This window comes from Cyprinus carpio, chromosome A6, assembly GCF_018340385.1.
Source record: "Cyprinus carpio isolate SPL01 chromosome A6, ASM1834038v1, whole genome shotgun sequence".
In the NCBI taxonomy this organism is placed as follows: domain Eukaryota; kingdom Metazoa; phylum Chordata; class Actinopteri; order Cypriniformes; family Cyprinidae; genus Cyprinus; species Cyprinus carpio.
Genome location: NC_056577.1, coordinates 16,086,675 through 16,099,113, shown reverse-complemented (window position 1 = coordinate 16,099,113; position 12,439 = coordinate 16,086,675). Strand labels below are relative to the sequence as shown.

The 12,439-nt window shown below is 37.7% G+C and overlaps 1 protein-coding gene across 3 annotated transcripts in view; it reads right to left on the bottom strand.

Annotated features, from left to right (window-relative positions):
- Positions 1-12,439, bottom strand: part of tgfbr3 (transforming growth factor, beta receptor III) — a 102,956-nt gene that overhangs the window by 52,503 nt on the left and 38,014 nt on the right. For all 3 annotated transcript variants that reach the window (XM_042758200.1, XM_042758201.1, XM_042758199.1), the window contains one exon: positions 11,774-11,961. In XM_042758200.1, coding sequence (XP_042614134.1) covers positions 11,774-11,961 — 188 coding nt within the window. The remainder of the gene's footprint in view (positions 1-11,773; positions 11,962-12,439) is intronic.

Genomic DNA, 12,439 nt, shown 5'->3' with positions numbered 1-12,439 from the left:
TTACTATGTTTATTTTTTTCACTTGTTTTAAGTATAAACTAGTTAAAAAAGATGTGACAAAATATGCAATATACACATATTCAGATACATTATTTACTGTAAGTACAAGTTTTAATATTTTATGCAGTTTTGCTCCTCAAATGAATGTATCCTCTTTTAAATATTTTTAGATGCATTTAATGTAAAACCTTTCATATCTTTAAAATATTAACAGAAAGACTAATTAAAAATTAAGAAGTAATTTTTTGCAGTGCACAAAAAGTTGTGCAAACGTTGTGCTATTACCACAGAATGCAGATGATAAAATAATTAAATTATTAAAATGGTGATCAAAAAATGGAGAATAGCTTTAGATAAAATGTCAATTGTTAGAACTGATTCTCAGGCTGGAGGTGGCAGTGTTGTCACTGTCCACTTTACTCGTCAAAATTTCATGTTTGGGTTTGCGAGACTCCAGTCTCTCTATCTAAGAATCCCACCTGATAAAACAATCATCCACTCTGCCTCACGCTGAGCTGCGGCCAAGAGCTGGTGTTTGATGTTTAACTTTCACTAAATTGATTAGACAAAGATGGCCTGTGAGTAAGATTAAACAGGCTTGGTTTTGTTTATTTTCAGCCACGCTGTGGAATCCCACTCTTTGTGAGGGATAAAGAGACACGGGCTATCCGCTGTTTGCTCTCATGTTGCTAAGAGAAAATTACGCTTGTTTGGTAAAAGATAGAGCGTGGTTATTTTTATGACACAGCCAGTTTTGACAAGGGAAATGCCACACCCTGTAAACATTGGATAACTCCCATGGCTCTGCACTGTACCGGATGCCAAAAGTATTCTGGTTCTGGTTTACAGAGATTAGACCACAACTAATAGCACATGTAGCACAGGATTTCACCTGTTACCATGTTAATATAATTTTAGATAACTCTGGTCCATATTTGTCTAAATGTTTGCATTACTGATATGTATTCATCTGCACAATCATTTAAGCTCTTTAGTTACTCTTATCTTTTTTGACTCTATCAATATTTTGGCTTTTTTGCCCTCACTAGCTTTCTTTATTTAAGTTCGAAACTGGTGGGTCAAGTACCAAAAAATGCTTTTTTGATCATAATGCAGCCTTCATGAGCATAAGAGAGTTCTTTTTCAAAAACCCATCAAAAACAGTAGTGTACGGGTTAAATTTGCAACCAAATTTGCATCCTGAAGTACAACCAGCTGAGAACCACTGCTCCAATCTCCTTCAGCTGGTATATTTATTCACATTCTGAGTAGTGCATCTAATCTAGTGTAAATGTGCCATAGAGTAATTCTTCTCTTATCGGACTGCAGAGTTCCTCTCCAGAACACACACTCTTGTCCCCACTACTTACTGGCCTTATCACATCTACTGCCACAGAATGAACGCTTTGTTTCCCCTCTCTTTGAGACGCTCCAACCATACACACACACACACATGCAGGCTTGCAGGCAGAGAGAAGGGTTCTGGCACTTTGATCCATAGGTCACTGCAGAGACTGATGAGATCATTGCAGTTTTGTTCATTGAGATGAAGGAGAGAGAGTTAACCTGGAACTAAAGGATTACCAGCCAAGCGGCCTGTGTCAAAACAGAGCCATTCTCTGCCGCAGGAGTATCAGACTACCACCTTCCAGCCAGGCCTTTGTGGAGGTGGCAGTGATGGAGGGAGCAGACTGCAGGCTTGAAAGGGCCTCTCTGACTTGGGCTGGTTTGCTGTCTGTAGCAAGGCTTTCAGTGCAACTGTGTTTGAAGTGGAGAGAATCCGCCTCCTTGAACTCTTTGGATAAGGACAGCGAGATCCACGGAAATGTCTCTTATTTCTCATCTCTCGCTGTGAAGGAAAAGCTGTCTTGATGTACAGGGCTGCAGGGATGGCCACAGACCTAGTTCTTTATCAAAAGCGCAGAAAGAAGACTCCTTAATGAGTCAGAATCTTACTGCTCTGCCAAAAGAACATTCCACTGCATCGTCTAACGTCATCCCAACCTATATTCTCAGAAAAGCCAATGAGTTGTAACTGAAGCATTCCACTATAAAGACCCCATGAAATTTTAGTTCATGTCTGTTATATTTAAAGCCAGCTATTTGCTAGTTAAAACTGACACTTAAAATCTCTCTAAAAAAAATAATAATAATCTACTAGCTGGTATAAACATTTAAAACGCAATATTTCTATTTGCAGGAAAATATCAGCCACTGGCCACCGTTTGTTTTTTTGTTTTTTTTAATCGGCATTGACCATTAAAAAGTAACATAATGGTCAATGTAATACAATTGTATATGGCCACAAGGCAATGCTATTTCATTTAAATATGAATACATACAAAACATTGCTCCGATAACATTATTTATTTTATATTTACCGTTAACATAATCTGAGATCATCTGACAAATCATCATCTTACCACTAAATGGAAGAAATTATTCAATTAAAAGCTTCCAAATATGTTGATCACTGCTGAATTTTGCTGAATTGACGTAAACTGAAAGCTATTGGCTGTTTAAAAAAAGCACAAGGCCTTTGATATGTCCTGACGACTTCCTGTTTCAATAGGAAATACTTCAACACAGGAAAGAACTGAGTTGGTCAAACACTTTCTTGGGGTCTCTAGAGTTATTTTTACACTTTAGCCTCTTTTGACAGGAATCTAGCATGGAGACACAAAAATATACTTGGACAGGACTCAGAACCTATATGTCCATGCATACCTGCATAAATATATATATATAAATATATATATATATATATATATATATATATATATATATATATATATATATATATATATATATATATACCTGCATAAATATAAATATATATATATATATGTGTGTGTGTGTGTGTGTGTGGGTGTACAGTATATATGTATAAAGTCACTGAAGCGAAAGGAAGTAGTTATATTTTCAGAGAGAGTGATGAGAAAGTAAAAGCATTATGCACAGTCACTGCTAAGTGTTCAGTTTCACTTAATTAGCCAGCGCTGTGGTGCAGTCTGAACCAGTGCCACGGCTGTTACAGAGCAAAATGCAGCTGTGCATTTCTCTCTGTTACTGAGAGGAAAACACAGCCTGGGCCGTCTGCTGTAACACTGTACATCACACTGGCACTGGGAAAAGAGAGAGGGACAGGAAACAGCTCCTTCTGATTTGTGCAGTAAAATGGAAATGTGTGTATGTGTGAGGGGAACAGAAGGAGGGAGGCTGTGCTTGGGAAGGATTTTACACAAGGATGTTAGTTCAGTGTGAATAAGAGGGCAGCACTGACACCTTGCAGCTGCTGTCTGAGTGTTAATGGATTTCTATTTGTTTATGTGCAATAAACAATTATTCATAACATACTTTTTCATCATTTTATTTTTTTCCCCGAGGTCCTTTTTTAGATTTAGTCAAGGTTTTTGTGCCAAAACAGACATCATTTAATTTTACACAACTATTCACTAGAGAAAACAGGGAGAGAATTACATTTTAGAATTAAACACCCTGTAGAAGCTTTTAATTTGTCCTGACTAAACTTCAGGTTTTAATAAGAAATAAAGAAACTCCAACCTGTTTTTACAGATAGTATCACAAAGCCACAGGAACATATTTGGGAATGAGAAGAAATGGGATTGGATATGTTGCAGGCAGGACTCAAACCTGCATCACCCATATGTGCACCAGGGCTCAACATATCTCAAGCAAAAGTGCTAACCCTTTCCAAAACGGTTTGCGCTTTCCACTATTACATTGTAACAACAAATAATCTGTGCTAAAATGTGCAGCACAAACTTTTACATTTGGACTGAAATTAAATTATACAATAGTAGAAAAATATATAAAGTACACTGTAATAAAATATAAAATGTAAACTGAATTCCCTGCATGAAACTTCATATTTGATGGTATTTTGCATAAGCATTTCTTTTTAGTTATTGCTATCATTTATGCTCATTTGGGTTTTATGTTACATTTTATGTTAATTTGTTTAATTATTGCAAATTTGAGTTCAGTCCCTTAAAACCTAAGATGTTGATACCTATTTTTACAGTAAAGTTTTGGCAACTGCAGCTGCCTTTTTTATTACATTGACTATAAATTACAGTGTGAAGTTACTATTTACTGTAAATTAAAACTTCAAGCACTTAGTTGCAACAAACTCCCCAAAATAATACTTAAACACAGCAATAAAGTACAATTACTATGTACTTGAGTTTTGATCATGACCCCAAAACACTCTTGCTCACAATTCAGAGCAAATGTCTACACCTCTATCTGACAGGGTTGAGCCTGTGAGGGGACGGGAAGGATTTGGAGCATTTGGAGACTAACCTTTCCGTAATTGCTGACTGACCAGCTGCATTCATGCTGACTCTACAAACAAGCATCCAAGACCCATTCCAAAACAAACAGGAGAATGGCCACTTCAGACAAAACGAGATGAATTTATAAACTCTATGCCCTGACTTACATTCCAAGAGGATGCATGACTAACAGCTTGCAAATTTCACACAATATGAAGGGCAAGTGATACCGATATTTCTTACAGGAGGATGCGAGGAAGACAGGGTGCGTGTTTGCCCAGTCTCTGAACTCAGAGGCACAATTATAAAAATAGACATAGAACCCATAATTATAGCAGTAAGTTGTGGTTTATCACAGTTATCACTTACTGTAAATTCTTTGTATATCTTCTAATGACTCTTACCATGTGTTTCAGTCTTCATCAGTTATCAGTTCAGTTAATTATCTTTGCAAAGCAGAGCACATCCTATAATGGTTCATAGCACATTTATGGACAAGTCCCGCTAGTTGGCGGAACCGGGATGGCCAGTAACCCTATCGCACCTCTAGGTTTTCAACAATGTGTTTGGGAGCAGTAAATCAGGGCTTGGCTGAATTGTTTATATCTTGGAGGATCTGATCCATCTGTTGTTGAAGGCCGGTGGCGCCTGGGCACATGAAACACGACCCTGCCACAGTCTCCATGCTGGATTAGAACTGAAGGACGGTGTGTGTGTGTGTGTGTGTGTGTGTGTGTGTGTGTGTGTGTGTGTGTGTGTGTGTGTGTGAACGGGTGTTTATCTGCAAAAAAAAGAGAGAAGGCAGTTTGGTTTGGTTGTCCATTTAAATGTGGGTGTGTGAATCCAAAAGGCCACATCTGTGCCAGTGCCCCAAGTAGGTGGTTGTTAATGTCAAGGCTCAATGTGATTCAGCCAGATGTCCTTGGGTGCTTATCTTTCTCCATTTAAGTGAAAAAAAAATAAAAATAATGCCAAACTCTCTCTCCCACATCCGTGACCCCACAAACCGGCCTCAGTCCCTTCCAAACATCCTCTGTTGACGCCAAGGAGTCACGGACAGACAGATTTATCTGTCCTCCTACCACCCAGCCAGGGACCACACAGGTGAACAAGGCCTGAGAGACACTGAGCTAGGTGTCAGGACAGAGTCCAGTTTCGCCAATACATTAAATCTCTTAAATATAACTGGTGAGGAAAGTTTTGGCGTGCCGGGTAACCCAGCACTCCTTCATTAGCACAGTGAAGCAAGCCAACGAATACTGTACACGCCAAGCACATGTCCCCACAGAGAAATGGAGAACATCTGGACGCAGTCCAAAACAAATAGTCCAGAGGGGTTCATATGTAAACCATAAGAAATGTGGTGCTCTCGGCCGCAAAAACGTGTCAAGGACAAATACTCTTGCATGACATTAGAACACTTCTAAAGTCCCACAGGAAGGAAAAATTGCCTGGACTCAGCAGTCTCTGTGATTAGCAAAACAATGCTTTTTCTTTTATCTTACAGAGGACCACAATGGACAAAAACATGAACTTCGACCAGGGTGAAAAGCATATATTAAGTTAATAAGTGCCTTCTTTGAATTGCACCGTTAGAATGACCCTACGGACCTTTGGGACATTATTGTTTACTGGTTTCTGAGTCACACAAGCTGAATTCGAAACCAGTAACTGGAGTCATGATTTTTAATGGAAACATCCGACCACAAAGTTCACTTTGGACACACGGCTACAGTGAAAAAAAAATAAACATATAAAACTTTCCTAATCTTTTTCATATGTTTGTCTTCCATCATAATCATCCTTAAAACAAGATAAGTTATATCACATAGACTATTAGAAATGCCCTAGCAATTAAAGTGCATATTGCAGGTTAAAAATCTTTTCCAAATGACTATATAACCTTGAATGAAAATACCATATGAACCGTTACTGCAGGATTTGAAAATGTTTTACAAGACATGAGGGCACAAATTTAGAAGAAAAAGTGACCGTTTCCTTGACAGTTCTCAAAAATGTCACATGAGGGAGTCGTATGTTGGGCTCTGCTTTGAGCGGGTGTGAGTCGGTGTGTTTTCGGTAGTTATTTTTATTTCAATTTATCATCGTCATGGTAAATTATTGTGTTTGTGGAGGCTGCACAGTCTCCAGCCTGTCAGGACATTGAGTCCACAGGTTTCCTAGCAAGAAATAGAATGGTATCTTTCGGACCTGGGTGTGTTTGTGCGGGTGAAGAGACGGGACTTCACTAATGCACCTGCTTCGAAAAATGCAGTAGTTTGGATCTTAGTGATCACTTTACACAGAAGGGTTATCATCCCGAAGATATGCTGCAGTTCAACATGGGATATCAATGCAAGAAGTGAGTGAGACTCAGAGCTGACACAGCACATGCAGGTAAGTGAATGTGCCTGCCCAGAATGCCATAGGCCCAGCGGACAATTTGCCTGTATGCTGTCAATATTGATTGAGTTATACCATCAATATTGATTGTGTTGGTATCAAAAGTGTTACTTACAGGTAGTTTTGACTTAAATATAGGCAATCTGTAATTGAGAAACAAAAGTATTCAGATTGTTTTAATATTCAAATCTATTTATTTATACATACAAGTATTTAGCTCAGAGTAATAATTTATCTCTGGCCTAAACGTACTCATGTCTGCTGGCCTGGAGAGGTCCATGCTCCTGTCTGAAGTGGATATAGGCTATCTGTAGCACATATGTGTTCAGACAGCAAGTCTCAAAGCCTGGGTGCAGAGTCAGACACTGCACATCAAATGTGTGTGTGAGTGTGTGTGTGAGTGTGGGTGGGGTGGGTGTTCACATTCTCCACTAAGGCCCAGTATGTAACTCCCTGCAGCACTGACTTTCCTCAGCAGCCTCGCTTTTCCCACACAAGCACATAATGAATCAAAAATGTCTTTATCTCCCTCTCTCTCTCCTGCGGTGATGAGAGACCGCTATATCACGTAACGTTAGTATTGGATATTAACGAGTGTAACACGCCTGATCAACACTTATTAGTTTCTGTTATTGGTAAATATCAATACTCATAGATAACCAATACTAGCTTTGCTATTGCCTGATTACATATCGTTAGCTAACATGTGTATATCTGTAAGCTAACACTGGTCTCTCACCAAGACACCTGCCCTGTTCTCCTCGCAGCACAACTCAATCTGTCCCCTCTGACCGCTGTTCTGTCTAATCCTGGCCTGTCCCTGCTCTCTTGGCTGCATAGCAGGCTCATAATTGTATCTGTGGTGTAAATAAACTAGTTCCTACATTATTTTTCTATACATCGACTCACTGGGGTTTCTAACCTGCAATATGCCCTTTAACTGAAAACTGAAAAAAAAAAAAAAAAAAAAAACTGTCTGATGTGTGTTGTTTTGCTAAATGAAATGAATATCAATCTTACATAAACATTCTTATGCTTTGATAGATACATTTATTTCTAACATTCAAAATGGTTGATTTTTGTTTTTAGTGTTTTAGTATATAAATAGTGTAAATATTAATATCGGTCATAACCAATTTAATTTTAGTTTTATTTATATATTATTATATTAATATTTTGAATTGGCTTTTATTTTTAGAATTTGTTTTTTTGTTTGTTTTTTTAGTAATTTTGTTATGCGCCTTTAACATGTTTAATATATTTTTTTAATATTTCTATTTATTTATTTATTTATTTTTCAGGTTTATAAATTATGAAAACGCTAACCTGGTATTATATTATGGTAACAATGTTTTTAAAGACACAGTTAGATAAAAGCAAAGGTAATCTAAATATAAAAATTGGGAAAATGTGCATGCAAAATTATATACCCAGATGAACATCAGATTTTGTGCAAGTGCGTCAACATCTTGGTCCTGCAGTTTCCAAATGTGCGTGTGAGATTATATTCTGATCCTTAGTCCCTTAGACAGTAAGGATCCCTAGGTCGGATGTGTGTACATCAGCAGCTGTCATGATTCTTTTGTTCAGTGCATCCATAATCTTCCCTTCCAATCACTGAGCAGACTATCTGGAGCGGTCTTTGAAATATCTGCGGCTTGGAATGCAGTAAAAGGAATGGTCGTATCTTCCTGTGTGTAGACAAAACCTCATATAATGCTTAAGAGGTATCTTAAAATCCACTCATATGCACAATGCCATGAAGTGCATGCGACTTAAGTTTGCTGCAGTTTTTAAAAGCAAAGCGTGTCATTTTTTTTGGATGTTAAAATACTTTCTCCAGTTTGATGTGCAGAAATAACTTTAAGTAAGCATTTTCTTAATACATGTAGGTTAAACTGTCTTTCTATATTTGCAATTCCGTGTGGTGCTACTAGTGGCGCAAAAATGACATTTCCACCAGCTTATTACATATTTTAAGGGAACTACATGGAAACTTGTAATGTTATTTTTTTAGCATTTGTACTTGGAAAGCTAATGGCTTTTGCTTTGTATTATTCATGTTATACATATTCTGCTCTTTCTTCCACAAAATTAAGAAAAATTTGTATAATAAATTTGCATAGGAAAAACTAACCAAGACATACTGCAGTCAGAACTCCAACAAGGGCCTAGTATGTGCTGAGTAAACACAGTCTTGGCCTCCATTCAATTGTTAGCCAGATATGTGCAAATAGTACATTTTTTTTTTTTTACCAAGATACTGATACAAACACACTTCAATGGCATCATAGGGAATTGAGCTCTTTAGCCATTTCCTAACAACAACAAAAGGTTAATGGCATTATAGCATAGCAGAAAATGACATGTCTCATTCATCACTGCCAGAGTTCTGATTCGCTTTCAGCCATAGGCTGCTGGAATCCTGCTGGCTGGTTGAGACATGTTGATTTTCACACATCTCCAGCACATGGTTTCAGGCCATTGCAAAGTCCTGACGAAGCACATTTACTGTAGAGGACAGGATCCAAAAGCATGACCAGTGGCTCATGGTGCTCATGTACAGAGGAGTCATGCTATCAATCCAAGATTTTAAAAGAAGTTTCTTATGCTGACCATGGCTGAATTTATTTGATCAAACCTGTAATATTATTAAATATTATTGTAATTTAAAATAACTGCTTTCTATTAAAAAAACATCATATATCTCAAATACAATTTTATATAGCAATGCCTTTACTGTTGATTAAATTAAAATAAAAAAGTATTAATTTCTTTCAAATAATTCTTTTTTTTAACTACATAATTGTTAAGCTACAAAAAAAATGTGACTAGACTTAAGTAACTTTTCCAGGCTATGAGACCACCTAAACCAGGTACACAAAAGTACAGTCTCTTTTCAGTGACTTGATTTGATTAATAATCCAAATACAGTATGTATCACCACATGGAGTTCTTGAGATAAACGTTAAAGTAGCTCGTAATAAAGCTACTGGCAAGTAGTTTTATGTTATTTCCTCTTCATTGCTCTTAATTTTAAACACTAGATACATAAAAATAACAACTTAATGACTTCTTTGAGACACAAATTGAGCCTGAGATTGTGGACTGTAGTGAATTTCAAGCAGCTGGCTGATGAATGGAGTGAATTATGCTTATAAAAGCATTTAAGTTTATCAAACACATAAATCTTTTGTTTGCAAATGACTGGGATTGACAACTTGCAAACAAAAGAAGCTCTCTCTCTCTCTCTCTCTCTCTCTCTCTCTCTCTCTCTCTCTCCCCATGCTGCTTACTCTTCTGAGATATGTCAGATAACATCATTCCTCATGCTGCTCTCTCTCTCTCTCTCCCCATGCTGCTTACTCTTCTGAGATATGTCAGATAACATTCCTCAGGCTTTTGTTTCACATACTGAAGCCACCAACAACAATCTGATCTCTCTGGCACGGATGTTTTGAGCTTTTCTGCTGCTTCCTGTCTGTCAGGGTGGAGAAAACAACAACCGTTCGCAGCGATCCTGATTACAATGCATGAGGGCACACAGTATGTGGTATGGCTATGAGCGCCAGTCTAATGGAGCACCACAGAGTAAAATCCGAGAGGGCTTTGAACCCTGGCAGAGACGAAGAAGAGAGCTTTTTGTCTGCGCCGACCCAGCTGAGTGATACTTGCTCCCTGATGCAAAAAACAGTGATAGCAAGGCGGTTTAAAGCCGTCATTGTCTGTGTCGGCAGGGACTGATATTGTATTTCAATAGAGCTGTGAGTCCAAGCCACACAGAGTTCAGAAAGGAGAAAGAGCCTTTCTCGATCCGCGTGGCTGATAGTGCCTGACAACTGCGCCCATTTGCACTCTTTCTATCTTCCTTTCTTCTTTTGGCCCTTCTCACTCCCTCTTTCGGACTCCCTTTATGCTCACAAAAGTCCAGACAGAGGCTCCAAAACTTACCTCAACTTTCCTGAGGCCCAATGGTGTTTTTCTTGGGATGTGTGAGGGCTGAAAACTTGAAGGCCAATCATTTTCCAAGTACATATTTTCTTTCTATATTCACTGGTTACTAATGAGACTAGAATAAAGTACAACTTGGGTAAAAAAGTTTCATATCATTATCTTATCTCATTATTTTCTGAAACCAGAGTGTGTTTTTGTGCATGTACTTGAGGAAAAGGCTCTACTTACAGAAATGACAATGCAAACAAAAGATTGCACCATCTCATTGCAAACATTTAGAGTCTGCACTGCTCTCAGCCAAATAGTCCTTCCAGCAATTACAATTCATATGCAAACCCTGTGGACACACCCCACGCTGTTTCTACATCACCCCCAACAACTAACAAGAGAACTAACAACCCAGCCAACTCATCACACCTCAGCCAAGTTCAAACCCATTTCATCATTGCAAGTTAAACCTGCAAGAATCAGCTCTGCCAAGAAGCCATTTATACAACTCTTCATTTCCAGGTTTTAGTGGCTTGATGTTTCACAACAGTGAAATTGCTATTTGAACAATCTAAAATAGTGCACAGACGGGGTTCACAGCACCCATTTTGTCCAACAACATTTCTGCTGGTCTGTGTTTAAGGCTGCATGGAAATACTGAAGGAAATAACTGCTAAAGTTACAGTACTTTTAAAAATATATGTGAAGCAACAATCTAAAGACTATTTCAAATTCAAAATTGTTTCCAACCAAATACAAATTATACTGTAACTACATTGAATCTGGTAAAGAGAACCAAATCTTGATGGAGCCTGCCTTGCCATCACAGGAACAACTGTATAACTGTTTTACTGTATTATTCCTTAAATAAATTAATACTGAAACTTATCTTTAAAATGATGTTTTGGAGCTTCTCTGATTCACATTTTTATTTACTTTGCAAAACTGCAGCATGAAAGCATGAGAACATCTGAAGTCAAGCTATTATTCTTGATTATGCATCAACTTCATGTTCTAATGCTTAATTGACTGAGACAAGCTACTGGATGCATTTAGGCTTTGCAGTGCACATAAGGAGCCTTTGCTGTATTTGAGGTGCTGGTAAAGGTCTAGTAGTGAAGGAATCTCACCTGAGCTGGTTTCTCTCTGTCTCCTTGTGCATTGCCTTTTCGTAGGTTGATGATGTGCACCTCCTGAGGGAGGCCGGTGGTTCCTCGGCTAGCGCAGCCTGATAGGGCGGTAAAACTCTTTAACATGGCCTGAACTGGGTGACCCACCCCAACTGGCAAAAGTTCACAAGGGCTCCTAGAAAATGGACCTGCAAATAATACAAAACATGAATAAACACACATTCTGCCTCATTAATCTGCATTAAGATTTTTACAAAGAACTCTTTTATAGTAATTCAAGTCAAGAGCTCAAAGCATCCCATATGACTTTGTGCAAGCCAGTTATGATTATGATTTTTCAGCTCAGAACATGACAGATATAATACAAAATAATTCAAACTTTATATGGTGGAATTGGGTTATAGTTCGATTTGACTGCATTAAAGTAATACATTTTTTTTATATATATATATATATATATATATATATAAATGCAGCTTTGATGAGCACAAAAGAGTTATTACATAATCATAAAATTACATAAATATGTATTAGTAGTAGTAGTAGTAATTCCTAAAAAAAAAAAATTAAAGCTATAGTATTGAATTTCTGGATTATTAGAATTATTATTGTCTTGGTAATGAGAAAAAAGTTTACAGTGTACCAGAAAGTACTGTAAGCTTTATA